This window comes from Microplitis mediator, chromosome 7 (genome assembly GCF_029852145.1).
Source record: "Microplitis mediator isolate UGA2020A chromosome 7, iyMicMedi2.1, whole genome shotgun sequence".
In the NCBI taxonomy this organism is placed as follows: domain Eukaryota; kingdom Metazoa; phylum Arthropoda; class Insecta; order Hymenoptera; family Braconidae; genus Microplitis; species Microplitis mediator.
Genome location: NC_079975.1, coordinates 16,263,030 through 16,289,563, shown reverse-complemented (window position 1 = coordinate 16,289,563; position 26,534 = coordinate 16,263,030). Strand labels below are relative to the sequence as shown.

Sequence of the window (26,534 nt, the reverse complement as noted above, 5' to 3'; positions counted from 1 at the left end):
AAATGAAATGTTATTTTATATTTAATTTTATTTCATTCGAGCAATTCTGAGAATCACGGATTATCTGTGTCTCATTCGCAACAGCAGTCTTGTCACCTCGCCGCGTAAGATTACTCTGACGTCATTCGTCAAGTATTTCGTTAATACTTACGATGTATGTGTGTCTCTGGACAATGAAATGAATAAGTTTTTTTTGTATTTCGACAACTGACTGTTTTTTGTGAGCAACGAACTGACTTTGTATTTTAATCAAGTACGAGTTTTACGAGCAATTTTGTCTTTTTATATCGAGTCAAGCCGACAATGGCATTTATATATTGTTTTGTAAACCGATTATTTTTGATTTGTGATATCGATCAATGATTTCGTTTATTTAATGTACGACTCATCATTTTGCTTAAATCTGATCAATTATTTATCGTAATCGTAAGTGCCTGACCTTTCCCCGATCTGCCACCCTGAGCCGACATTCTCGATAATTGTTTCTTTGGTGATTATAAAATCACCTTGCGTCCAACTTAATAATTTTTGAACAAGGTTGCCAAATAGTACGTGTACTCGTACTTCACTCCGGTAGATCCCCGGTGGTAAAAAACCCGTTACATATTTTGTCGCCCAACGTGGGGCACAAAAGGTCAGAAGACACCGATCTACACGAGAGCACGATCGACAATTCCAGACAAACCGTTTCCGAATCGACTAGTTAAATTGATTAACTTCGCCAAGATGTTCCGTTCACCGCCAGTGACTCTCCAGACCAATTTGAACACGACATGAAAGAACAATTGATCAATGGAACAAATACCGACATCGGCCGATCAGAACAAACGAACAACGATTGACCAACGACCGATACCGATCATAACGACAACAATTGCTTCACTAACACCGTCTAATCGACGAAGTTCGACCAGAACTTGCGTTGAGGCCATGAGAACACGACATGCTAGCCTATTCGCGGAGTGAACACGTCTAGAAGCCATCGAACGAGAGATGGCCCGACAAATCGAAACCCTCTTGTACGATAAAATTGGGACCAATTATGGCTGCAAAGCTACCGGTGTGCCAAACTAGACCCATACCAAGCTCTCAACGATGTATTCCGAGAAACAACGAGGAACCAGCAGTGATCACGGCCGTAAAAAGTTATGAATAACGTTCACCGAACAAACCGAAGAACAAGTCGATAAGAGAAGACACTGATTCGAGCAGTGGTTACGCATCAAGTGGTTCAACCCCATCGATGACACCAACATCGAGTATTTCGCCGACACTGACATCGATAACACCTCCAGAACCGACACTGATAATACTGCCGAAATCGACACCGACTATATCGCTGAAACCGACACAGATACATTCGCCAAAACCGACACCAACACCATCGCCGGAATCGACACCGATAAAACCGCTGAAAACCGACGCTGACTACACCACCGAAACCGGCTCCGAGAAGCTGACGAACCGATTTGAGGCCGACAATCGAATTAAAACTACGTGACAAGTGCCTCAATTGCCAACAAGCAGGTCATGGCCACCGTGACTGCCCGATACCACGCCGACCTGTGGTGCCGAAAACGGCCCGAACCTGACTTGCAGGGCTTGTATTCGATACTGGTCAAGGTTGAGAAATGACCAGGCCAAGCCACGACCTCAGATCAATCAACAACCGCCGAAAAAGAGACCAAACCGATCAAACGGCCGACAGAAGAAGTGAACAGGTTACGAGGTTCAACCGAACGATCAAACCAAACAACGATAAAGAGGAACAACCGCCAGTCAACTTGATCAAACCGATCAAACACCTCAGAACCCCGTGTCGATGTCTGGGGGGCGGTGTTGTAACATGATGAAATTCGACATCGACCCGTGGTTCAATATTATTTAAAAATTATTTGAATATAATGAATCGTTATCTGATGAGCAAATTCTAGTGACATCTAAAATCGAAAATTTCGAATTCGACCGAGTAATCGACCCGACGCATTGATTGTGAAGGAGATCCGAGATAGACTCCGTACTGAACGGCTGTGTTTTGTATTTGAACAATTCGACCCCGACCAAATGAAGAATTTTTGACTCCGACGTTTGCACAATTTACATTACGACTTGTAAGATCAATCCGAGAGTGAACAACGAGCAATTGATCGCGACAAATAAATTCCGAGTGAATAATAAACCGCCCTTTGTGAACAAGCCGAAGCATCGGCGCGACTTTGAACAAAGTGTACAAGTGATGTAATTATTGAACAAGTAAACGCAGAGTAATAATTAAAAACAAATTAATTAATTACGCGTAATAACTGTATAATAGCGTAATTTGACGCGTTACCGAAATAAAATATTATTTCTATTTTATTTTATTCCCTCTAGCAATTCTGAGAATTACGGATTATCCGTGTATCATTCGTACGGCAGTAGAGTCTTGCCGTGTACAATACTCTGACGTCACTTGTCAAGTATTCCGTTAAAACGCACGTTGTATATGTGTGTAAAAGAAAGTAAATTACGTTTATTTTATTTCGACAACTGTCTGATTTTCCGAGCAACGGATTGACTTTGTTTTTCGATCAACTACGACTTTTCTTTTATAATTTTGTTTACTTCCAGTCAAGCCAACAACGGCTATTTATATTATTGTGAACCGATTATTTGATTAGTGATTAATTATTTCGTTTGTTCGATATACGACTGATTATTTTGTTTAATTCTGATCAATCATTTATTGTAATCTTAAGTCTCTGGCCTTTCCCTGATCTGACACCCTGAGTCGACATTTTCGACATTTGTTTATTGGTGATTAAAAAATCACCTGGTGCCGAACTTAAATGATTTGAATAAAGTTGCCAAAATCGTAATTGTATTCGAACCTCACTCCGGTAGATCCCCGGTGGTGAAAAACCTGTTACGATATGTATATATTAGGGTGCTTCATTACGGAGCCAGATTTTTTTTTTTTTTCAAGTGCATGTGGAAAAAACCATAGTTCAACACAAAAAAAATTCTATGTCGATTACAGACCTGGCTCATTAAAAAATTCGATTTTCCCACTTGAATAACATGGGAAAAATTGTTTTTTAGCTTTAAGTATTTTTAACCTGGTTAACAAATCAATAGATCAAATAGACTCATACATTTTTTGTAGGGAATTGAACGCTCTACAAAAAAGGTTTTTTATCATTTTTCGATAAATCCATCTATTCGAAAGTTATTAGAGCTCGAAGTAAAGTTGGAGATCTTTTTACTTTTCTGGAGAAACTGTCAGACTTCTTGAAATCGATCAGAACAACTTTTTTAAGAGCTCGACATTAAAATGGAATTAACTAGAAAACAATGCGTAATTTGAAAAAACTTTACGAATAATTATTTGTAGAAAATAAAACTGTCAACATAAAAGATCCTATAACATTTTGTGATAAGTCAGATAGTTTCGCCGGAAAAGTGAAAAGATCTCCAATAACTTTTGAACAGATAAACTTATCGAAAAATGATAAGAGACCGTTTTTGTAGAGCGTTCAATTTCCGACAAAAATATCGTTTAGTCTATTTGATCTATTTATTTGTTAACGAGGTTAAAAATACCTTTAGCTAAAAAAAAGTGTTCCCATGTTATTTAAATGGGAAAATCGAATTTTTCAATGACCTAGGTTTGTAATCGACATAGATTTTTTTTCTTGCGCGAAACTTTTTTTTTGGGTTGAACTATGATTTTTTCTACATGCGCATGAAAAAAAAAATCTGGCTACGAAATGAAGCACCCTAATTTATATATACATATATATATGTATATATATATATTGCAACATGGGGAAAATTCGACATCGACCCGAGGCTTGGAATTATTTGAATAAAATAAATAGTTACCCGGTGAGCCAATTCTGGTGACACCTATGGTGAAAAATTTCGACTATGGCCAAGCAATCGACTCGACGCATTGATTGTCACGAGAGATCCGGGATAGACGCCGAACTGAACAATTCGACCCGATCGAACGACCGATTTTGATTCCGATTACTGAACAATTCGATTTACGCCGTTAAGAACAATCCGAGTTTGAACAATTATTCGCGTCAAGTAAATTCTGAGTGAACAATAACCGATTAAGTGAACAAGTAAACAAGCCGAAGCATCGGCGCAAAAATTGAACAAAGTATATATGTGATATTATTATTGAACAAGTGAACCGCGTTCGTGTAGTAATTAAAAAATTAATTAATTAATTACGCGTAATAATCATTTCATCGTGCAATTAAACGCGTTACCGAAGTAAAATATTATATTATATTTTATTTTATTTTATTTGATCGAGCAATTCTGAGAATTACGGATTATCCGTGTCTCATTCGTACGGCAGTAGAGTCTTTCCGTTTACAATACTCTGACGTCATTCGTCAAGTATTACTTGTGAAAAATAAAATAAGTTTATTTTATTTCGACAACCGAATGTGTTTTATCCGAGCAATGAACTAATTGTGTTTTTCGATCAACTACGATTTTTTTTTGATAATTTTGTTTATATCAAGTCAAGCCGACACCGGCAAATATATATTCTCTTTGTAACCGATTATTTTTGTTATACCGATCAACGATTTGGTTTAATTAAAATACGACTGATTATTTGTTTAATTCTGATCAATTATTTATCGTAATCTTAAGTGACCTTTCCCCGATCCGCCACCCTGAGCCGACATTTCGATAATTGTTTATTTGGTGATTATAAACTCACCTAACGCCCAACTTGATAATAATTGAACAAGGTTGCCAAAAATCGTAAGTGTATTCGGACTTCACTCCGGTAGATCCCCGGTGGTGAAAAACCCGTTACAATATATATATATGTTGCTCGAAGGAAAACACAGTCGGCTGTCGAAATAAAATAAACTTATTTTATTTTTCACACACACACATACAACGTGCGTTTTAAGAAAATACTTGACGATTGACGTCAGAGTATTGTACACGGTAAGACGACAAAACTGCGGTTACGAATGAGACACGGATAATCTGTATTGCTTGGAATAGCTCGATTAAATTAAAATAAAATAATATAGAAATAATATTCTATTTCGGTGATGCGTTATATTTTACTATTATACGATTATTACGCGTAATTAAGTAATTAATTAATTAATCATTACGCAAATGTGTCTTAGTTGTTCATTAACAAATTCACTCGTACACTTTGATCAGTTTTCGCGCCGATGCTTCACTTGTTCACAAAAGGCGGTTTATTGTTGACTCGGATTAAATCGTCGGTCACTATTATTAATCGTTGATCGTTCTCGAAAGTCGTAAATCGAATTGTTTAGTCATCGAAATCGAAATTGTCCATTTGGTCAGAGTCGAATTGTTCACATACAGAAACGCGGCCGTTCAGGTCAGCGACTATCCCGGATCTCTAGTTTCAATCCAAGCGTTGGTTCGATAAAGTCAAAATTTTTGCTCATAGGTGTCACCAAAACTTGCTTATCGGATAACGATTCATTATTTTTCAAATCGTATTGAACTTCGGGTTGATGTCGAATTTTCCTCGTGTTACAATATATATGTATAGATGTATATTATTCGAGAATGCTCATAAACTATATACTATATGAAGTCCCGGAGTATATATTCAGTGGTTGAGGTGATAATATGAATTAGTAAAACCAACTAATTAATTGAAAAAAATGTTTTATTCAAATAAACGGAAGTAACACAGTGATTGTAAGTATACAGTAAAGGAAAAATACTCGGATGCGTATATGCAGTCCAGCGCTCTATTGCTTATTGTCTCTCTGAATGTTGTAGAGATGGATAAATGAAAAAATCGATGTTCGACGGAAACTGTCGAATTTTATCGATCGCGTCACCTAGTAGCAACGCTACAGAACTCCCTTTGTTTTCTTTTTTTTTTTAAATTTAATACACGATAATTAAAGTAATGGAATGTTTACAAATGATATGAAAAAATAAATAATTAAATGGATGGATATTATCAAGTGGTGAACTATTACTTTGTAAAAAAAAAACTTTTATGTAAAAAAAAAATGAAATCGCGTAAATTTTTAAATATTAAACCGGACTCGGCGTTTTATGGTCTCGGTTGCTGTGTTAATCGGCTGGGAGTTTGTTGTCATCATCGCCGTGTCGACTGAATTTGCGTCGTAAACCGGCTTTAATCTGTCCACAGAAATGGCGATTTGACGTCCACGAAAATCGATGATGAAATATTTGTCGTGTCGGGTTATGGCACGATATGGACCTTCGTACGGTGCTGAGAAAAATGGTCCAACCTGGTCATTCCGTACCAATACGTGGCTGCAAGTACTAAGGTACCTGAAACAGAAAACAGAATGCTTGCCGTGACGTGACATTTCAGCCAGTGCCAATGAATTAAAATGACCTTTTAATGTGTTAATGATATCGCGAGGTGTAGTTTTGTGATTGGGAGTGAGCAACTCACCAGGCAAACGAATTGGCTCACCGTACACTAATTCAGCCGGGGTCGTCTGAATGTCGTCTTTCCAAGCAGCGCGTAAGCCGGGAAAAACGGCTGGTAATGCGTCATACCATGAGGCTTAGTGATACAAAAGTGCTGATTTAAGCTGACGATGTAAACGTTCGACTAGACCATTAGCTTGCGGATGATACGGCGTGGTGTGTAGGTGTTTTGTTCCATATGTTTTCATTAACGAGTAGAACAATGACGATTCGAATTGCGGACCTTGGTCCGAGGTTATACGTTTTAGTACTCCGTTGCGAGAAATCCAGTACAGCGATAGTGGGTGTGCTATTGTCTCTGCAGTTCCATTGGATAACGGGACAGCCTCAGGAAACCTCATGAATCAGTCGATGATAGTCAAGCATTGATTAAAGCCTCTTGACGTTTTTAAAGACACTAAATCGATGTGTATGTGCTCGAATCGTTCAGTTGAAGGTTCAAAACTGGCGATTGGCGATGACACGTATCTCTGAATTTTGTTTTTCTGACAATCGATGCAAGATTTCGCCCATTCACGGCGATCTTTATTAATTGACGGCCAGACGTATCGTTTGGAAACCATTTTTAATGATCTTTTGATTACAGAGTGAGCAAGCGGTTGTGTGGTGAATCGAACACTTTCTTTCTCAGCGGTCCTGGAACGTATGGTCGCACCGTACCTGACACAATGTCACAGTACAATGCTAAACCGTTGTCGAAATTAATTCGTCGAAGCTGCAATGTGGTTGTCTGTTGCAGCAGTTGTTGAAGCTCGAGATCTTGCTTCTGTGCATCGGCAAGTTCTTCCGATGTAATAGCAGTAGACACTGCGTCGACTCGTGACAATGTGTCAGCGACAATATTGTCGTAGCCTGACACATGTCTAATGTCAGTTGTAAATTGACCGATGAAATCCAAATGGCGGAATTGCCATGGTGAAGCTCTCTCCGTACGCAGTTTAAATGCGTGTTGAAGCGGTTTGTGATCTGTGTGGATCGTTACGTGTCTACCCTCGAAAATATGCCGGAAATGTCTCACGGCTTCGTAGATCGCGTGTAGTTCTCGATCATAAGTCGACAATTTTTGGATCGACGGCTGTAATTTCTGGCTAAAGAAAGCCAGCGGCTGCCAGTCGTTGTTTATGCGTTGCTGGAGGACAGCACCGATCCCAATTTATGATGCATCGGTAAAAACTGCCCAATCCACGTCGGTTCTTGGATGCACGAGAAGTCTTGCATCAGCGAAAGATCGTTTAGCGGCATCAAAAGCGATTTGCAAATCAGCTGTCCAGTTGACAGAATGCGATCCTTTGATTTCCGGTCCTTCCAGTACTTTATTTAACAGCGCTAAAATTTCTGCAGCGTTCTTAATGAACTTTCTGTAGAAATTAATTGTGCCGAGGAATCCACGAAGTGCGTTAACGGTTTTTGGAGGCTGGGTTGTCGAAATTGATTCGTTTCCCATGTAAATACGCGGCAAAATCATCCATATATCGAAGCGCATATTTATCGATAAGAGTACAGTCATTTAATAGGCGATAATCGTCATATGGTCTCCATCCACCGTCCTTTTTCTGGACTATGTGTAATGGTGAAAACCAAGCACTCTGCGATGGCCGTCAAATGCCTTGCTCAATCATTTTACGGAACTCGTCTTGAGCAATTTTGAATTTGTCCGGCGATAAGCGACGAGCTTTGCTAGAAACAGGTGGACCAGGTGTTGTACGAATATGATGCACCGTTGAATGTTTCCTTTTCTTATTGTTGGACATCAAGTCGTGTGATATCAGCGAACTCACGTAGCAGTTCCATATAAATGGAATCAACATCCACAGCCTTGATTTTGTCCAATGCTGGTGTTGCGTGGAAATAACCGAATGATGTCAAACCTGTAAGTCGTCGCGTAAGCATTTGCGTTTGAGGTCGACTAGCAAGTCATAATGACTCAAAAAATCAGCCCCGATTATCAGTTGGGTGACATCGGCAACAATAAATTTCCACGTAAAATCTCGACGCAGTCCGAGATTCAGTGTTTGTAATGATAAACCATAGGTTTCGATAATCGTGCCGTTTGCGGCATAAAGCTGATAACCTAGGGAGTTGTTTGCGATGTCCTTGAGCCGCGAGGAAAAACTGATCAATCAGAGCCAGTGTCCACGAGAAACTCGGTCCCAGTGACTCGATCTTTAATAAATAATCGGCATGAAATCGATCGAGAATCACTCTTCGCCGCTAGTGATTTTCGTTGGCATTTCCCTGCTATATACAGCCAGGTGCGCATGATTGGGCATTTTCACCATGCTTGTAATGATACCAGCAATAGTCGAATTCTTTAACTTTCCGAGGACGGTGGTGTCGGTATGCTCTGGATCGTGCATTTGGAAGTTACTCCTGAGCAAGCATTTCGCTATACTTGGCAGTCAACAGTACAAGATGCTTACGCAGAGCAGCAAGTTTCTCTGCGGCGGATGCGTACATTTTGAAACATAAAATATAAAAGTAATATTTCAAATAATAATATCACCTGCACTTAAAATTTTTTTATTTTAATTTTACTACGTATCCAGCGATGACTCGTCACTCAGAAATGTTCGGCTGACTCTCTGGCTTAATCCTCGAAACTATTTCCAATGACATAGCTACCGGAAAATTTAACGCGACATTGCACGAAATAGGCAATTTTTTTTTTCAGCGCGCAAAAACTTTTATCACTATTCGATTCGCACTAAAGGTCCCTCAAATTAACACTGATGCGGCATAACGTCCATAAGATGCCCCACAATGCACCAGCAGTGATAAAATATGAAAAACTGCACAATGATAAAAAATTCACTGCACTAATTAATAAACAAATTCACACAAAAATAACTGTGAATGAAAAATCACGGTCTCGCCGATTAATCAGCAACGCGACAAAATATTCGCGACAAAAAATTATGCGAGAACTCACGAAATTTTATGAACTGTGTAATACTCGTGTTCGACGCTTTTCTACAAAAGAAATCACGTCGGGGTCACCAATTTAGTGGTTGAGGTGGTAATATAAATTATTAAAACCAACTAATTAATTTAAATAAACGAAAGTAACATAGTGATTGTAAGTATACAGTAAAGGAAAAATACTCGGATGCGTATATGCAGTCCAGCGCTCTATTACTTACTGTCTCTCCGAATGTGGTATAGATAAATGAAAAAATCGATGTTCGACGGAAACTGTCGAATTTTATCGATCGCGTCACCTAGTAGCAACGCTACATATATACTCAACTATACATTTACTCATTTTGGTATACTACTAGAACCATACAGGAACTCATACATGCTTATACATACACACAGATATATACCTTCACGTATACGAGTTACAAAAAAGATTCACAGGATAAGATTCACGTTACGAAATAAGGAGTTACAAGAATTTTTCCCTACCGCGCCTAAAAAAGTCTCACTTCAAAAAACTTGAAATATCGTTGGAAGTACTTTTCTGTTAAAAGTACATTAAATTTGTATAAATTTCCTCAAAAGTCATAAATTAAATTGAAAATTTCTGAATTTATTTAAAAAACCGGTAAGATCGATATGCATTGAAGTTTGATGATGAATATATCCTAAACGCTAAATTTAATCGACTAAACATACGAAACCATTTTTGTAGAGCATTTAATTCCCAACAAAGTTATGCATTGCCTATTTTATAATTCTCATTTGTTCATGAGTTGGAAAATTCATAAGCCAGAAACAAATTTGTCTTAAAATAATCAAACTTTAATCTTCAATATTTTTTCAATGGTGAAATTTACGATAAAAAGTGAAAGGACCTTTTTGTTGAGCATTCAATTTTCCTCAAAACAAAATATAATGTGTCGCTGTACGATCAATTCATGAATGGGATATGATTTTTTTCCTAATGGAAAAAATCCAAATCTGTAATGCGGAGAACCTTCCTATGGAAATTAGGAGCTCATTTTTGGTTAGAGTTTTCTAGAGGTGTTTAGCAACCAATTTTTCGTGTAGCAAGTGAAAAAAAATAGTCTTTGACGTATACACTTATGCAAAAAATTGAAGGAACAAGAAAATTTTATAAATTTTTTAGTGATTTTTGAAAGGCTGTATTTTTGTAAGAAATGATCGTATCGAAAAAATAGAAAAAGCAAATTGAAGCTTGAAATCTGTAGTTTAAAGATCTTCTAGCAGATTAATTTTTTGAGCCTCGGTCTTTTCGAAATCATGAGATAAAAAATTAATTTTTTCATCTTGCTAATGATCACACCAATTAAGGAACAAAACTTGTTCCTTTAATTGTTTTGTAAAACTTTGAGCAATCGGCCCGGACAAACGGTTCAATGGATCGATCTGAAAATTTCCAGGGTTTTAGGGGTACATCAAGCTGTAAAATCACCTGGCAACATTAACTTTTCCATCACTATTTACAAAGTAGCGATGAGTTGACTAAAAAACCAGAAAATGGCCACTTTCTGTAGGTTTTTCAAATTGATGTCGAGGATAAAAAAATTTTTTTTTTTTTTTAAATAAAAATAAAGCTTGTGGGGAATTTTTTTAAGTTTCTAGAGTTGCCCTTAAAATAACTGTGCGACCATTAGTTGCTGAGATATCGATAATCAAAGACAAAAGGATCCTTTTTCATTTGAAGGCTTATATCTGAGCAGTAAGTTGTCGTACAGAGAAACAAAAAAAACAAATTGTAGCTGAATAAATTTCCTAAAGGAGCCATGAATTAATGTTTTCGAAAAAATTAACCCAGCCCCGTAAACCTAAAAATTAAAAGCAAAAAATTTAGAAAAATTTTGTCTTGACCTATTTATTTTGCTGGAAGATCTTCAAACTAGAGATTTCAAGCTTCAATTTTCTCTTTCTATTTTTTCGATACAATCATTTTTTACAAAAATACAGCCTTCCAAAAATCACTAAAAAATTTATAAAATTTTCTTGTTCCTTCAATTTTTTGCATAAGTGTATATGTCAAAGACTATTTTTTTTCACTCGCTCGATATGAATAACGTGGTTAAATTACGATGCATATGCACTATGATCCATTCTCCTCGACTTTTCTCAACTCTCCCCACTCTTTAAAATATAGAAGGCTTGCTACGCAAACAATTTCTCCTCTCGCCCACTCTGAACTTTCACTCCATGTTTCTTTTTTCACGCTACCTCTCTTTTTTGCCTTAAAACGTTCAGTTTTAGCCTCTGTAAGGAAGTTTCACTTCAAAAAAATTCTTATCGTAATAATGATTAACTGATGTTTAGTAATCAATAATCGTGATCTTGAATATCAAATAAATTAACAATACCTGTAGATACTCCCTCTTTTTGGTATTTTTATATTCTGCTCAGTTAGAATGAACTCTCCAATAGCTGGATCATATGTGAATCCATTCACACTATGCTGTATCGATAAAACAATCATAGTTGCAGAACCATATAGCGCATATCCAGCAGCAACTAAATTTTGGCGAGACTGTATAACATTGTTTAGTTCTAATTGTGTCATTTTTTCAGGAACTTTGTATATGCTAAAAATAGACCCAATCGATACTAAACAATCAATATTTGATGATCCATCTAAGGGATCGAAGCATACAATATACTTTCCTCGTTTTTCTCGGGCTATTATTATCGGCGTTTCATTTTCTTCACTCACTAGTATGCAAGTTGCACACGAGGATGATAGTACGTTGATAAAAACTTCGTTACTAAGATTGTCAAGCTTTTTGGTTTCTTCACCTTGAATATTTGTTTCTCCAGAAATGCCATATCTGAAACATAATAATTATCAACCTGCTATAATCTCAAACATCATTTGTCGTTTTGGATATCTAATAAAAATATTATAACTTTCATTAAACATGTGATAGATGATATGATGATATGATGATTAATAAGAACCGCGACCCTTTCTCCACATCCTAGCATACTGAGTGCACCAGGACATACCGCTACCACCGCTCATGTCTCTCATCTTTGAATAATGTAGATTTTGGGTTTTAATTTACGTGTACGTTTAGACCGGTTGCCGATACCGGATAAATAAAAGTTAGCTGGCGCCCGTCAGGATCCGGAGAGAATGAGAGAGATGACCGTAACATAGCCCGACTTTGTTTGATTCGGATATTTGAGTAATTTCATCAAGTGGAATTTATGTGTATTAGGTATTAAATATTAAAATTTTACGTTACGAATTGGTTTTGATATTATTTAGCATCAGGGATAAAATTGCACGTTACAAGTTTCAAGCCTAGCAGGAAGTTACTATCCCGATACTCAAACAAGCTTGAATTTCTGATTTGTCCCAGAGTTAGTAAGTATTGGGTCAAGTCTGGGTAGATCATTATTTTCTACAAGATTAATACGATAAAGGGTATAGCTAGACAAGCATATGAAATGTGTCCCCATTCTGAATTTATGTTTCTTTAATTGTGCTACGTGTTGTAAGTGTTATATCACAAGTTGCGACACTCACTGCCAGGAGATAGTTGCAATCAGGCGCATACTACTGATTCGTCTTCCAATACAACAGGTATAATTTTAAACAATGCATGGTGACTCGCAAGATCTCGTCTACCACAAATTAAAATAATTAAATTGAATGAGTCGAAAGACTCGAAAGACCCCGTGTAATGATATCAATTATAACTGGGTGTTGTCGTCAACGTATGGTGAATCTTGAGTTGATCCTTTAGAACTCGATAAAACACAATTACCTGAACGTTGGTTCGAAAACAATTTGTAACAGGGTGGAATGCTCCCGCATTAAGTTTAAGTTCAAATTCAACTCACGCCAAAAAAATCGCCGACCTCCTTTTACAACAGCCGTCGATACTGAAGATACAAGCCACTTATGCGTCAGGGTTGCTGTGATCCAGTTCCTCGACATTTGGTTTTTGGGGATGGCCAACCTGAGTGGAGAGGGAAAGAGGCCTAGAGACGACTTACCATAAGCGTTACCAACATTGGATTCCAACTCCCGTTGTAGAGAACATTATAATCTCGTCCAAAACCGTCAAGTAGGGATTTTAGAGTTTGATTTACCCAGTTCTTAAAAGTAAAAATTGACTGGTTTGAAATCGACTTCTTTGTAATCGATATTTAAGCCTGCTTTGACTATTTAAATGATTTTCAAATAAATATTTCAAAATATGATTATTTAGGTAATAAGTCATTACAAATGGACCCAAGGATATTTTTTAAAGTACTTATCATTGAATCATAGATACGTAAAAATAAAAAAATCATGAGTTATTTAATTAGTAGTGTTTAATTAACCAATTTGAGTATATGTATTTTTTTTTTCAAAATATAACAAAATATTTTATGTTTTTTATTTTTTTAATAATCCTTACAAGTAATTATCAATAACTATTTCAGTTTCATAACAATATTAAATTAAATATATGTATATAATATGTTAATTATCTTCACAACAGTTTAAACAAAATCTTTTGGTTTAGTTTGACTTCAAATTGAATATTTAAATCAAATATCTCAAATATATCATCACTTTCTATTTTTTTGGACGTTGAAGGTACTTCTACTCGAGCCATTGTGGGTTGAGGATAACTTTGCATCGTACCAATTTTCCGAAGAACATCATCCGAAAATTCATAAGTATTACGATCTTTCATTTGTCATTTAAACAGTCATTTTATTTCTAAGCTTTGTTTTTACTAAGTTCATTGCACTAAAAACGCTTTTAACTCCTGCATTGGAATACGGTAATAATAAAATTGAAAAACCAAATTCGCTTAACTCTTCAAACGGATTTGTTCCTGTTGCATCTTTATATTCTCTAACTTCAATCCAAACTTAAATTGTATCATTAACTTCAGTCCACTTTGTAAAATGAATTGCATTCCATTGAGTTTCTATAAGTGATATAACTGTAGTTGAATACTGCAGATGCTCTAACACAGGATTTAATGACTTTTTATGAACTTTTAAAACATTTTCACAAGACAATGAACTTGTATTTTACAGGACTTAAATATTGTCGGGTAGTCTGTAAAAACAAAATTTCGTACAATTATGATTATATGACATTATTGATAGAATATCTCAATTGCTAAAGCTATGTACAAATAAATCGTTTACGTACCTAGCACGTAATTCGTGGATCAGTTTAATCAAAAATATCACACATCGTTTGCGAAGGTCTTTTTCTTGTAGTTCTGTTATCAATTTTTTATTTTTTAATTCATCAATTTTCAATTCGAAGCCAGATCCAATGTATGGTTTGGGATCCAAATATTCTTTAACATCAACAGTTGAGCGATCAGTGTACGTACGTTGTATTACTACTTTAGATACTAAAAATCCAATTAATGTAGTCAAATCTTGAAATAGTTTACATGGATCAACATTCTGCGCTTCAAAAGCTTTATTCACCCGTTGTAATTCACTTAATATTGGACACAAGAATAAAAACAAAGCCATATTTATTTCGTCATTATAAATATTAAATAACAATTCAGCAACATATACACTTCGATTCAACTCAAAATAAGTTTTCAGTTCTAACCACTGCTTCAAAATTCTATCAGCCACTGAATGGATAGATAGCTAACGAGTTTGGCAGACTTGGACTATTTTGAAGGGCTCGTGATCTTCATTAATTCATTTATAAAGATTTTTATAATTACTTCGCCGATCTTAAGATTTAAAAAACCAATTATATGTTTCAGACGTCATATAATCTAAATTCCTTAGCATATTACCTTCAATAGCTTTAGATGTAGCGAGTTGGATTGAAAGACCTACACATCGAACAAGAATCAAACTTGGAATTTCTCGTTTTAGTATTTTATACACTCCATCGTTCACACCAGTCATTACACTAGCATTGTCGGTTCCTATGCCGAGAATATTTTTAAAATCTAAGTCAAATTTATTCAACGTATTTTTGACGGTAGATATTATTCCACCAGCGTCACAACTACTCAACTCAGCTAATTTTAAGAATGTAGTGATTATTTTTCGGGGTGATAAGCTGTAATGAATTATTACAATTCCAAGGTATTCTGAAATACTGATGTCTGTTGATTCATCAAGAAGTAAACTGAATTTAGCAATTCCAATATCTTGCGTTAATTGTTCTTTGAAATGAAGACTTAAAACATTTTTTATTATATTGGAACACTTAGTACGATGTAAATGAATATCTCGAATCCTTTCAGAATCGCTGACAGCTTTTTTCATCATTTGTCCAAGATGGTCCACAGTTACTAAGCTGGTATGTTCAACAATAAATAGTGACATGTAAACCTCACAGATCTTAGTTTTTTCTACAGATTTTTTAATAAGTGGCAGAGTTTTCCGTCTCATTGGTGAAAATACATCTGATTGCTCTTCGTGCTTTTTTGTTCACGCATGATTTTTTAAATCAGAATATTTATTATTTTTACTGACAATGCATATACAAAATTTGCACGACGCAACGAATTCTCCGGGAGTACTTTCTTTTGAAACAATCCAATCTTAGAATAAAATGTCTTGAAGCCACTCATTACGGAATGTTTGTTCATAACTGGGATTGCCAGCAATTTTCCCCATTTAAGAAGAAAAAAACTGATAAGCATCAAACAAAACTCTATAACTGATAAAATATCAAGACTTTTATATTATTTTTCAGAATTCACTCTAAAAGACAATAACCCACAGTAACAAAAGTAAATATGATGACATACGAATGAGCGGTTAGAGAAGGACATGTGTCTAAATAAGCAAAGCAAGAAAATGAAAGAAATAGAGATGTCGTTAGTGTTCTGTATATTTAACAGTACATAATAACGCCGACCGAAGGCTAAACTGTTTCCAAGTTTTATGTGTTTGAGACAAAAATAAAATATGAAAGTTAAAAATTGACTCTCTTCAATTTCCCACAATAAGTACGGGTCGTACTCATTTCTTTTATTCGTTATCTTAAAAATCAAACCAAATCTTAGAATTTTGTTTTTATTATGTATGTATGCATTGTATGCAGGTGGTCATTGTACAGAGAATGGAAGGTGGGGAGGGATGATAAAGCCAAGAATGTAAGAAAAGATTTAACAACATAAACAAAAATTTAGCTGGAAATTATATCATTTTTATTCAAATGGTTGTCAAGTTTTGTTTGTTTTAATTTATTTGGCTTATTCTTGATCCAGTCTTCTTCAATCTGATTATATAAATCAAATAGACAATCTGAATGGAAATAGTTTTCTTTGTTACAAAATTTGATAACATTTTTATCACTGTATCGGGGTGAAATGCGTCAGCATTCCGTTTAAATAAATTTCGACTCGCGCCTAAAGATCCGGCTTTCTTTCTCAACAACTGCCAATATGGAAGATAGTACAGCCACTTATGCGCTGTATTCGAGTTCCTCGACATTTGGTTTTAAGGGTTGGCCAGCCTGAGTCGAGAGGGGTACGAGGCCCAGAGACGATGAGTGGTCGGTCTCTTGGCTCACAGCAACCATCGTGGACGGACGTTCTTACCGACTACTCTACTACTACTACTACTGTCTACTGGCTACTACAAACGCCATAAGAGCCATGAGCTAATAAGCCCACCTAAGGTGGAAGCTTATTTAATTGAGTACAACGTTATCATTTATTGGAGTTTTGGAAAATAATCATTGTGGATTGGACTTGCAGGTAATTTGTTGAGGATTTGGAGTTTCTTAGAGGATCTGGAGGTCTTGGGATTGAGGCAGAAGAATTAAATATTAAAATCAGTAGAGTCATTGTGAAAAATTTTAATTTAATCAGTCGAGTCGTTTGTAATCAGTCGAGTCATTTATAATCAGTCGAGTCAGTCATAAAATTTACAGTCACGTCGAGTCAGTATCATCAGCCATTTTAAATGATTGTTCATGTTTATTAAATTAATTTGTAAAGCGACTTCGTTTTAATAAATGCCATAGTTTAGTTTTTCAATTAACATACACTAATGCAAAAAATTCAAGGAGCAGAAAAATTTTATAAATATTTTAGTGATTTTTGGAAGGCTGTAACTTGGTGAAAAACAATCGTATCGAGATTTTGAAAAAAGCATTTTACAGCTCGAAATCTGTAGTTTTGGTGCATTTTTTCAAAATTTTTTAAAAGCTCCGGTTATTGCGCAAACATGAGAAATACCGCGACACAAATAATTTCTAAATTTTTTTTTTTTTTCCCGAAGAGCCCACGGATTGCGAAATAGTATATTACACACCAAGGGAAGTAAAGTAAGAAATGTCTCAGATCACATGTAATTGTTGGCCGAGGCGAAGCCGAGGTCAACAAACATGTGATCTGAGGCTGTCTTATTTACTTCCCGAGGAGTGTATACTATTTTTCTCCTCGACGGAGGCGGAAAGCGGCAACTTCGTTTTGCACAGCGGGTCAAAAGTTGACGCTTTCCGCCCGGAGGTGAGAAAAAATTCTTTCAACTAAACGAATGCATAGTTCGTTTAGAAAATTCATTCAGCTTCAATTTGGTTTGATTTTTAACCTCGTAGGACGATTTGTCGCAGAGATATCAGCCTTCAAACAGAAAATGATCCTTTTGGCTTTAATCATCGATATTTCAGGTACCAATGATCACACAGAAAGTTGAAGGGCGGTGGTGAAAACTTGAATAAATTCCCTACAAGACCCCGTCATCATTTTTTGAAAAAAAAATTTTTTTTATTTTAAACATCCATTAGAAGTAAGTACAAAAATATGACTTTTTTTGGTTTTTTAGTAAATCAACCGCTACTCTGCAAACACGGTGAAAAAAAAAATGTTGCCAGGGACTTTTTTAGCTTAATGTACCCCCAAGACCCCTGTAAATTTTTAAATTGATCTGAGTCACCAACGCAAAAATTAGAGAAAAGTCGAAAAAAAAAATTTTTTTCATTTTGATTTTGGTTACACAATTGAAGGAACAAAACTTGCTCCTTTAATTGTTTAGCTAAACTTTGATCGATGATTCCCAAAAAATGGTTCGATAGATCAATTTAAAAATTTAAAAATTTACAAGGGGTCTTGGGGGTACATTAAGCTAAAAAAGTCCCTGGCAACATTATTTTTTTTATCGATATTTGCAGAGTAGCGGTTGATTAACTAAAAAACCCAAAAAAGTCATTTTTTGTACTAACTTCTAATGGATGTTGAAAATAAAAAAATTATTTTTCTTTAAAAAATGATGACAGAGTCTTGTAGGGAATTTATTCAAGTTTTCACCGCCGCCCTTCAACTTTCTGTGCGATTATTGGTACCTGAAATATCGATGATCAAAGCCAAAAGGATCATTTTCTGTTTGAAGGTTGATATCTCTGCGATAAATCGTCCTGCGAGGTTAACAATTAAACCAAATTGAAGCTGAATAAATTTGCTAAACGAACTATGCATTCGTTTAGTTGAAAGAATTTTTTCGCAGTCCGTGGGCTCTTCGGAAAAAAAAAAAAATTTAGAAATTTTTTGTCTCGCGGTATTTCTCATGTTTGCGCAATAACCGGAGCTTTTAAAAAATTTTTAAGAAAATGCACCAAAACTACAGATTTCGAGCTGTAAAATGCTTTTTTTAAAATCTCGATACGATCATTTTTTACCAAGTTACAGCCTTCCAAAAATCACTAAAAAATTTATAAAATTTTTCTGCTCCTTTAATTTTTTGCATTAGTGTATTAAATTAATTTCAAACAACCTTCCTGATACGCTAATATAAGATCTCTTTCTCTAAATTTAATACTGAGTGGTCCAGTACGGGGTTACCCTCGTCCTGAGATTCACTGAGCATAGCTCGACAGGTACGTAAGACACCTTTAAGTTTTACACATGTGTGGGCCTTTGTTTTATCAAGACTACAATCAAATTGAGAAAATAAGTGGACTCATTACAACACACTTCAATGCGTCTTCAAAACCTAGGTCATTTTCCACTGCTTCAATTTCTTCTTCCTCTTCTTCATCTGTCTCCTTTTTACCCTCTGTTTCTCCGACACTTTGGTCTTTGTTAAATAAATAATCAATAATCATTCAACACTTCGTCAATAACGTCCGGTAATTCTTCGTGAATCAGTAACAACTTCTCAGCTTCTTCCATTTCTTTTTCAGTAGCTAATTCAGGTATAAAGTTATTAGAAAATTCATGAACGTCGTCAGTTAAAATAGCGTCACGTTCTCTAATTTAGCCAATCCATTGCTTCAAAATCCAGCTCAGTGAAAACACTTCTTGATTGTTGAGTGACTTATGTCCATTCACGCACAATACAACCATCTTATTGCGTGTGAAACCGTGATAGATTTATGAAAGTCCTCTTTACTTTCACAGTTTTCAGCTTAAGAAACGATATATTCTAGTAATTTTGATCAATACCGAACTTTAATTGCCTTCATGTAAGATTGACTTTCAGACGTTAAGCTTGGTGAAAGAAACTGAACTGTAACGTTGCTTAGAATCTTAGTTGTGTTGTGACTGGTTGCATTATCGACAAGCATTAAAATTTTTCTATTTTGTCTTTTCATATACACTGGTCACAAAAATTAAGGGATAGAAAAAAATTTCGAAATTTGTAGGTGATTTACAACATGCTGTAACAAGGTGGAAAATGGTCGTAGAAAAAAAAAGAAAAGAGCAAATTGTAGCCTGAAGTTTCTAGTTTTCACATCTGGAACTCAAATTTTTTTATCATGCACGGTTCTGGAGTAGTCATAAGAAAACCGACGAAAAAAAAAATTTTTTAATTTTTGCTCGTCTTTCAGAAAATCTATGGGCTTCAATAATTTTTTCTAGATAATCTGACCTTATGAAACTTTTAGGAAATTCTATGCCCTTCAATTTGGCGGCCTAAAAAAGTCTCTACAACGATTTGACGCCGAGTTATCATTGATCTAAGCAAAAAAGTCTATTTTGGCTTTGATAATGAATAACTCCGGACATGTTAGTCGTACAAAGAAGGGAAGGAGGGTTTTAAAAACTGCAAAACATTCTCTATAAGGCAAAAGTAGTGGCTTTTGATGGAAAAATTTTTTTTGATGCAATAATGTTTATTAAAAAACAGGTAAAAATTCGCACATTTAAGGATATTCGGAAATCTTGCTATAACTTGGGATATAACGGATGAACACAGGATATCGTCTTTTTTTTTTTCAACCTCGTAGTGTCCTGAAAAAACCCTGGAAATTTTAAAGCGCTGCGATTTTTCTTTCTTTGTGTCCCGAAGCTTTAAATTTATCGATTTAGCCAAAAATCGCATAATTAGCAATTCTTTGGTTTTCAATCACTTCTTCAATGTCAAAAATTTTTTTTAGCAACAAGCTTCGTTTCTTCAATCAAAAACAGTAATTCTTGAAAAAAATTGAAAAAAAAAAATTTTTTTTTAAGAAAATTTATATTTTTGAATTGTTTTTTCTTCGATATTTTTAATCCTTATCATCTTCACGATTGATTATCTTAACATCGAAATTATTTCGAAGATGATAAAGAAGAAAAATATAGAAAAAAAAATCCGTCTATCGGTTGACCCTGCGGGCCAGCACTAAAACTTCCAGCTGTTTTCAAGCACCTTGATCTCTAAAACGTTGTTGTGAATACATTTTCGAGCTCTTCGAGCTCGAAGATACCTTTGTTTCCCTTTTTTATGAGCTTTTCAAACTCAACAGGGATACGTTTCATGTTAAAGTATAAAAATTTAGAATCTAAAATAATAAATGAATGAGCATTTTTTAAATTTGTTCACAATTAGGTTCAATAATTAGCTCAAAAATAAGTATTTACGTGATACGTTGTATCTATATCGTCTAAGTATATCCTGATACGAGCGAACATGACGATTTTTAGGCAATCACCTCCAATGACTTATATAAAGAAGAACATATTAGTTTTGAGTAATTATGTTCCCCTCGCAGATTTGAATCACGGTGGAAACACGGTGGGTTTGTTCCATTGTACCACTGTGATTACGCGGTGGATACACCGTGGAACCACAGTGGTGAAATAGCACAAAGCCACCGTGGAATCACGGTGGGTACACCGTGGAATCACGGTGGGTACACCGTGGAATCACGGTGGGTACACCGCGTAATCACAGTGGGAGCACCGTGTATGCACAGTGGTCAAGCCACCGTGAAATCACGGTGGATCCACCACGTAATCACAGTGGATCCACGGTGTTTACACTTCCACGGTGTTTCTACCGTGATTCAAATCTGCGAGGGTCAGTAATTATTATGTTATTCAATGAAAAAAGCAGATATTGATTTAACATTTATTACCCTGTGGAAAAGCTCTCATAAATTCTGATAAGATATTGAATATTTTTTATGAGAATCTATGAGCTTCGAAAATATCTATGAGATTTAAAAAAATTCTTATATGAATTTTTATGAGAATCTATGAGTCGAAGCTTTTGATGTTTTCCTATCATGATTTCCGTACTAGATTTTTAAAAGTATGAGTAAGATTTTTTAATTTATGAGATTTTGTGACTCGAATTCCGCCAATGATTATGAGATTGAATAAGTACTTTCACTTCTATAAGATTGTTACAGTTTATTCTAATGTATTTTCAATAAGAATTGATCAGGCGAATTCCGATTTTATAATACTTACAAAATCTCAAAAAGATTATTTTTTTATACGGAATTTTCAGAATTTATAAGTTTTAGTAAGAGTTATCCTAGGAGATAATATCTTATTGAATATCATAAAATATTTGTCATATTTTGTGAGAAAATATTTAACATGTATTTCTTCGAAATTTTATGAGACTGAATCAGGAATCACATGGACAAATGCAGACCTTTTTCTCATAAAAATTTTATGAGAATTAGTAAGAAAATCTATAATCGAATTAACTTGCAAAAACTTAAAAGATTTAATTTTAATTTAAAAGCTATGTGATTTATGAGTTTTTGTAAGTTTTATTTAGAAGGCTATTACTTATGAAATATTATGGAGTACTTATGAGATTTTATAAATAATTTCCATTTACATAAAATAATCATTTTATCAGATTCATTCAAAAATAATTGCTTAACTTCATTTTTTTTAATAAGAATTTACACCAAAGATACTATTATTATCTCTTTTTCTTGTACTTTGAATATTTTAACTGTTCGGAGATGAGTGAAAATATAAGTTTTTATGTGATTTTTGTCAAACCCAGTAATGTATTTTGCCCCATTTTTATTTTTTTTTTTTTGGTGCAAGATACATTATTTTTTTGTAGCAATATTTCATTTTTTTGGTTAAACAGAATAAAATTTCTCGGAACAAGTACTATTCTTTTCACGCAAGTATTTTTGTATTCTCCGACCAAAATAACAAAAGTTGCTTAAACCAAGAGAAAAAATTTCTCGGGAGAAAAGATCGATATGGAGAAGGGGAAAGTCACCGGTGCTAAGCAGCAGCAGTGGGAGTAGTTCGGTGCTCGCCACGAGATCGCGCCTACGATTTGTAGTGTCCCTGGTAAGACATTTATTTCAGAAGTGTTATATTCCAAATTTCAATACGATTTTATTCGAGTACTCCTCTGTCATTTGACAGACCAATAAGTACCTGTTTGGGTTGTACTATGTTATATCCCATAATACATCATGACTATAATATTTGATATTAATGTATACTTGAGTAATTTTTGATGAATAAATGAACTGACTCAATTTCATAGATTTTTCGTGAATAGATTGCTAAGGATTTTCCGCGTAAATACTCATACAAATATTCTTGAGTATACATAATAAAAACTTTTTGAATTCATGCTAAAAAATTAAATAATTTAGCATTTTAACCTTAATCAATACTAAAGAAACTATAACTTAATCAATCTCAGAAATTTTTTCGTTACTATATGGGAAATTACTGTACTTACATTGATTAATCAGTATCAAATCTTGTATGATTACTTCAGAAATCGTCTCATACAATCTTATTCATTTCCAAAATTTTCTCAGTTGAAAACTTTACATTTTTCGAAAACTTATAAATACTTATAATCACAATATTACAGCTTCTGTTTCTTATAGATTCTGATAATTTATATGAGAACTTTATGAAAAAATTTTTTTTGATGCACCATCTATGAGAAAATAATTGTATCAGAATTTTTGAGATTTTTCGTGGACAAATACTGATCGTTTTCTCATAGCCAATTTTTTTTATGAGATTTTATAAGACCTTTTCCACAGGGTATTCCGTTGACGATATCTCTCGAACGGATTATCTGATTGGGACGATCTTGGCAGCAATCGAATGATTTTATCGAGTTCTAGAGCTGATTAGATTTTTGAATTGATCGATTCGATAGTTTCCGAAATATTCACGAAAAACGAAAAAAACGATTTTTTTTCATTCTGTCGTCGACGATATCTTTCGAACGGATTATCCGATTGAGACGGTTGAGGTGGCAATAGAAATCTTTCATCGAGTTCTAGAGCTGGATAGATTTTTGAATTGATCGATTTGATAGTTTCCGAAATATTCACGAAAAACGGAAAAAAACTATTTTGTTTCATTCTTTCGTCGAAGATATCTCTCAAACGGATTATCTGCTTAAGACGGTTAAGGTGGCAATCGGCGCATTTTATTGAGGTCTAGAGCTGATAAAATTTTGGGAATGATTGGTTTAGTCGTTTCGATGATATTTGCAAAAAACCGTTTTCTGCTGTTTCTTTCGTCGACGATATCTTTCGAACGAATTATCTGATTGAGACGTTCTTGGTAGCAATCGAAAGCTTTTATCGAGTTCTAGAGCTGATTAGATTTTGGAATTGATCGATCCAACAGTTTTCACAATATAAAAAAAAAACGAAAAAAAAAAATTTTTTAACTTCCCGCTAAGAAAATTGAAAATTTTCAAAAATTTGGGAAGTTATTGGTTTCGGTCCGATTTGCAAAAACCGAATTTCTATCCGATTTTGACGTTTTGAGGTCCTAGAAAGCTATCCTGACTAATTTCACGATGATGTCCGAGTGTATGTATGTGTGTACGTACGTACGTATGTATGTATGTAAATATTCATAACTCTTGAACGGATGAACCGATTTTGATCTTTGAGGTGTCATTCGACGCGGCTTATTAATATCTTGAAGCCGTAAAAATTTGAACTTAATCGGTATGGTGCGTTCAGAGATATTTTTTTTAAAAATGTTTTATTTGGATAACTTTTAATTTGCTCGATGGATTGATTCCAAAATCTACTCAGCTCTAAAACTTTATAAGCCGCGTCGAATGCCACTTCAACCATCAAAATCGGTTCATTCGTTCAAGAGAAACCGTTGATGAAAGAAATCAAAAAAAATTTTTGTTTTTGTTTTTTTGAAATTTCTCAAAAACGACTCGATAAATTAATTTCAAAATTTGATCAGCTTTAGAACTTGATAAAACACGTTGATTTCCGCCTCAACCGTCTTAATCGGTTAATTCGTTCACGAGATATAGTTGATTAAAAAAATAGTGAAAACCGTTTTTTTTCGGATATCTACAAAAAAATTGAATCATTCGATTTCAAAATCAAATCAGCTCTAGAACTTAATAAAACGCGTCTATTGCCGCCCCAACCATCAAAATCGGTTAATTCGTTCGCGAGATATCGTGGGAGAAAGAAATGCTGAAAAATGTTTTTTTTGAAAACAATGGCATACAAAAGTATTATCGAAGAGCTCGAAAGTGTACTCACAAAAACAGCAGGAAATTTTGGGGCTGGTCCGCAGGGTCAACCGACGCCCAGATTTTTTTTTTTGTATTTCTTAAATATCTCAGAGTTTATTTGACTAAATGGTCTAAAAATTTTTTGAAAATCTAAGTTCAGAAGATATCTTTCGAATATCGAAATCGGCCGCAAGAACCATCAATATCAGTCCATTCATCAAAAAGCAAAACACACACACACACACACACACACACACACACACACACACACACACACATACATACATACATACAAACAGACATCGCTCTGAAAATGTCAAAATAGCAGCCTAGCACCTTCAAATGTCGACACATGATGAAAACCCGGTTTCTGAAAATCGGGGTGAAACCAATAACTTCCTGAATTTTTTGAAAATCGATTCTCTCAGTGGGAAGTTAAATAAAATTCAATTTTCTTGAAGAAAAAAAAAATTTTTTGATAGAAATTTGTTTTTTCAATTTTTTTCAAGAATTACTATTTTGATCGAAGAAACGAAGCTTGTCGCTAAAAAAAACTTTTTGACTTTGAAAAAGTGATTGAAAACCAAAGAATCGCTAATTATGCGATTTTCGGCAAAATCGATAAATTTAAAGCTTCGGGACACTAAGAAGGAAAAATCGCAGTGCTTTGAAATTTTTAGGGTTTTTTCAGGACACTACGAGGTTGAAAAAAAAATGACGATATCCTTTGTTCATCCGTTATATCTCAAGTTATAGCAAGATTTCCGAATATCCTTAAATATGCGAATTTTTACCTGTTTTTATATAAACATTATCGCATCAAAAAAAATTTTTCCATCAAAAGCCACTACTTTTGCCTTATAAAGAATGTTTTGCAGTTTTTAAAACCCTACTTCCATTCTTTGTACGACTAACACGTCCGGAGTTATTCATTATCAAACCCAAAATGGATTTTTTTGCTCAGATCAATGATAACTCGGCGTCAAATCGTTGGAGAGACTTTTTTAGGCCGCCAAATTAAAGGGCATAGAATTTCCTAAAAGTTTCATAATGTCAGATTATCTAAAAAAAATTGTCGAAGCCCATAGATTTTCTGGAAGACGAGCAAAATTTTTGAAAATTTTTTTTTCGTAGGTTTTCTTATGATTACTCCGGAACCGTGCATGATAAAAAAATTTGAGTTCCAGATGTGAAAACTAGAAACTTGAGGCTACAATTTGCTATTTCCGTTTTTTTTCTACGACCATTTTGCACCTAGTTACAGCATTTTTTAATTTACCCGGGAAAAAATCAGCATGCATGATCATGCCTGAGCAGGCTTAAATCTCATGCATGATCAGGCCTGAATTTTGGCCAGACATGAACAGGCATGATTTTGCCTGAGCAGTCATGATCATGCATGATTCTGCCTGAGAAGTCATGATCGTGTCCAGTCATGCATGATCAGGCCTGGA

At 34.8% G+C, this 26,534-nt stretch overlaps 1 protein-coding gene across 1 annotated transcript in view; it reads right to left on the bottom strand.

Moving 5' to 3' along the window:
• The window catches only part of LOC130671195 (fructose-1,6-bisphosphatase 1), a 121,021-nt gene that overhangs the window by 76,144 nt on the left and 18,343 nt on the right, over nucleotides 1-26,534 (bottom strand). The window contains exon 2 of the mRNA XM_057474929.1: nucleotides 11,775-12,239. Coding sequence (XP_057330912.1) covers nucleotides 11,775-12,239 — 465 coding nt within the window. The remainder of the gene's footprint in view (nucleotides 1-11,774; nucleotides 12,240-26,534) is intronic.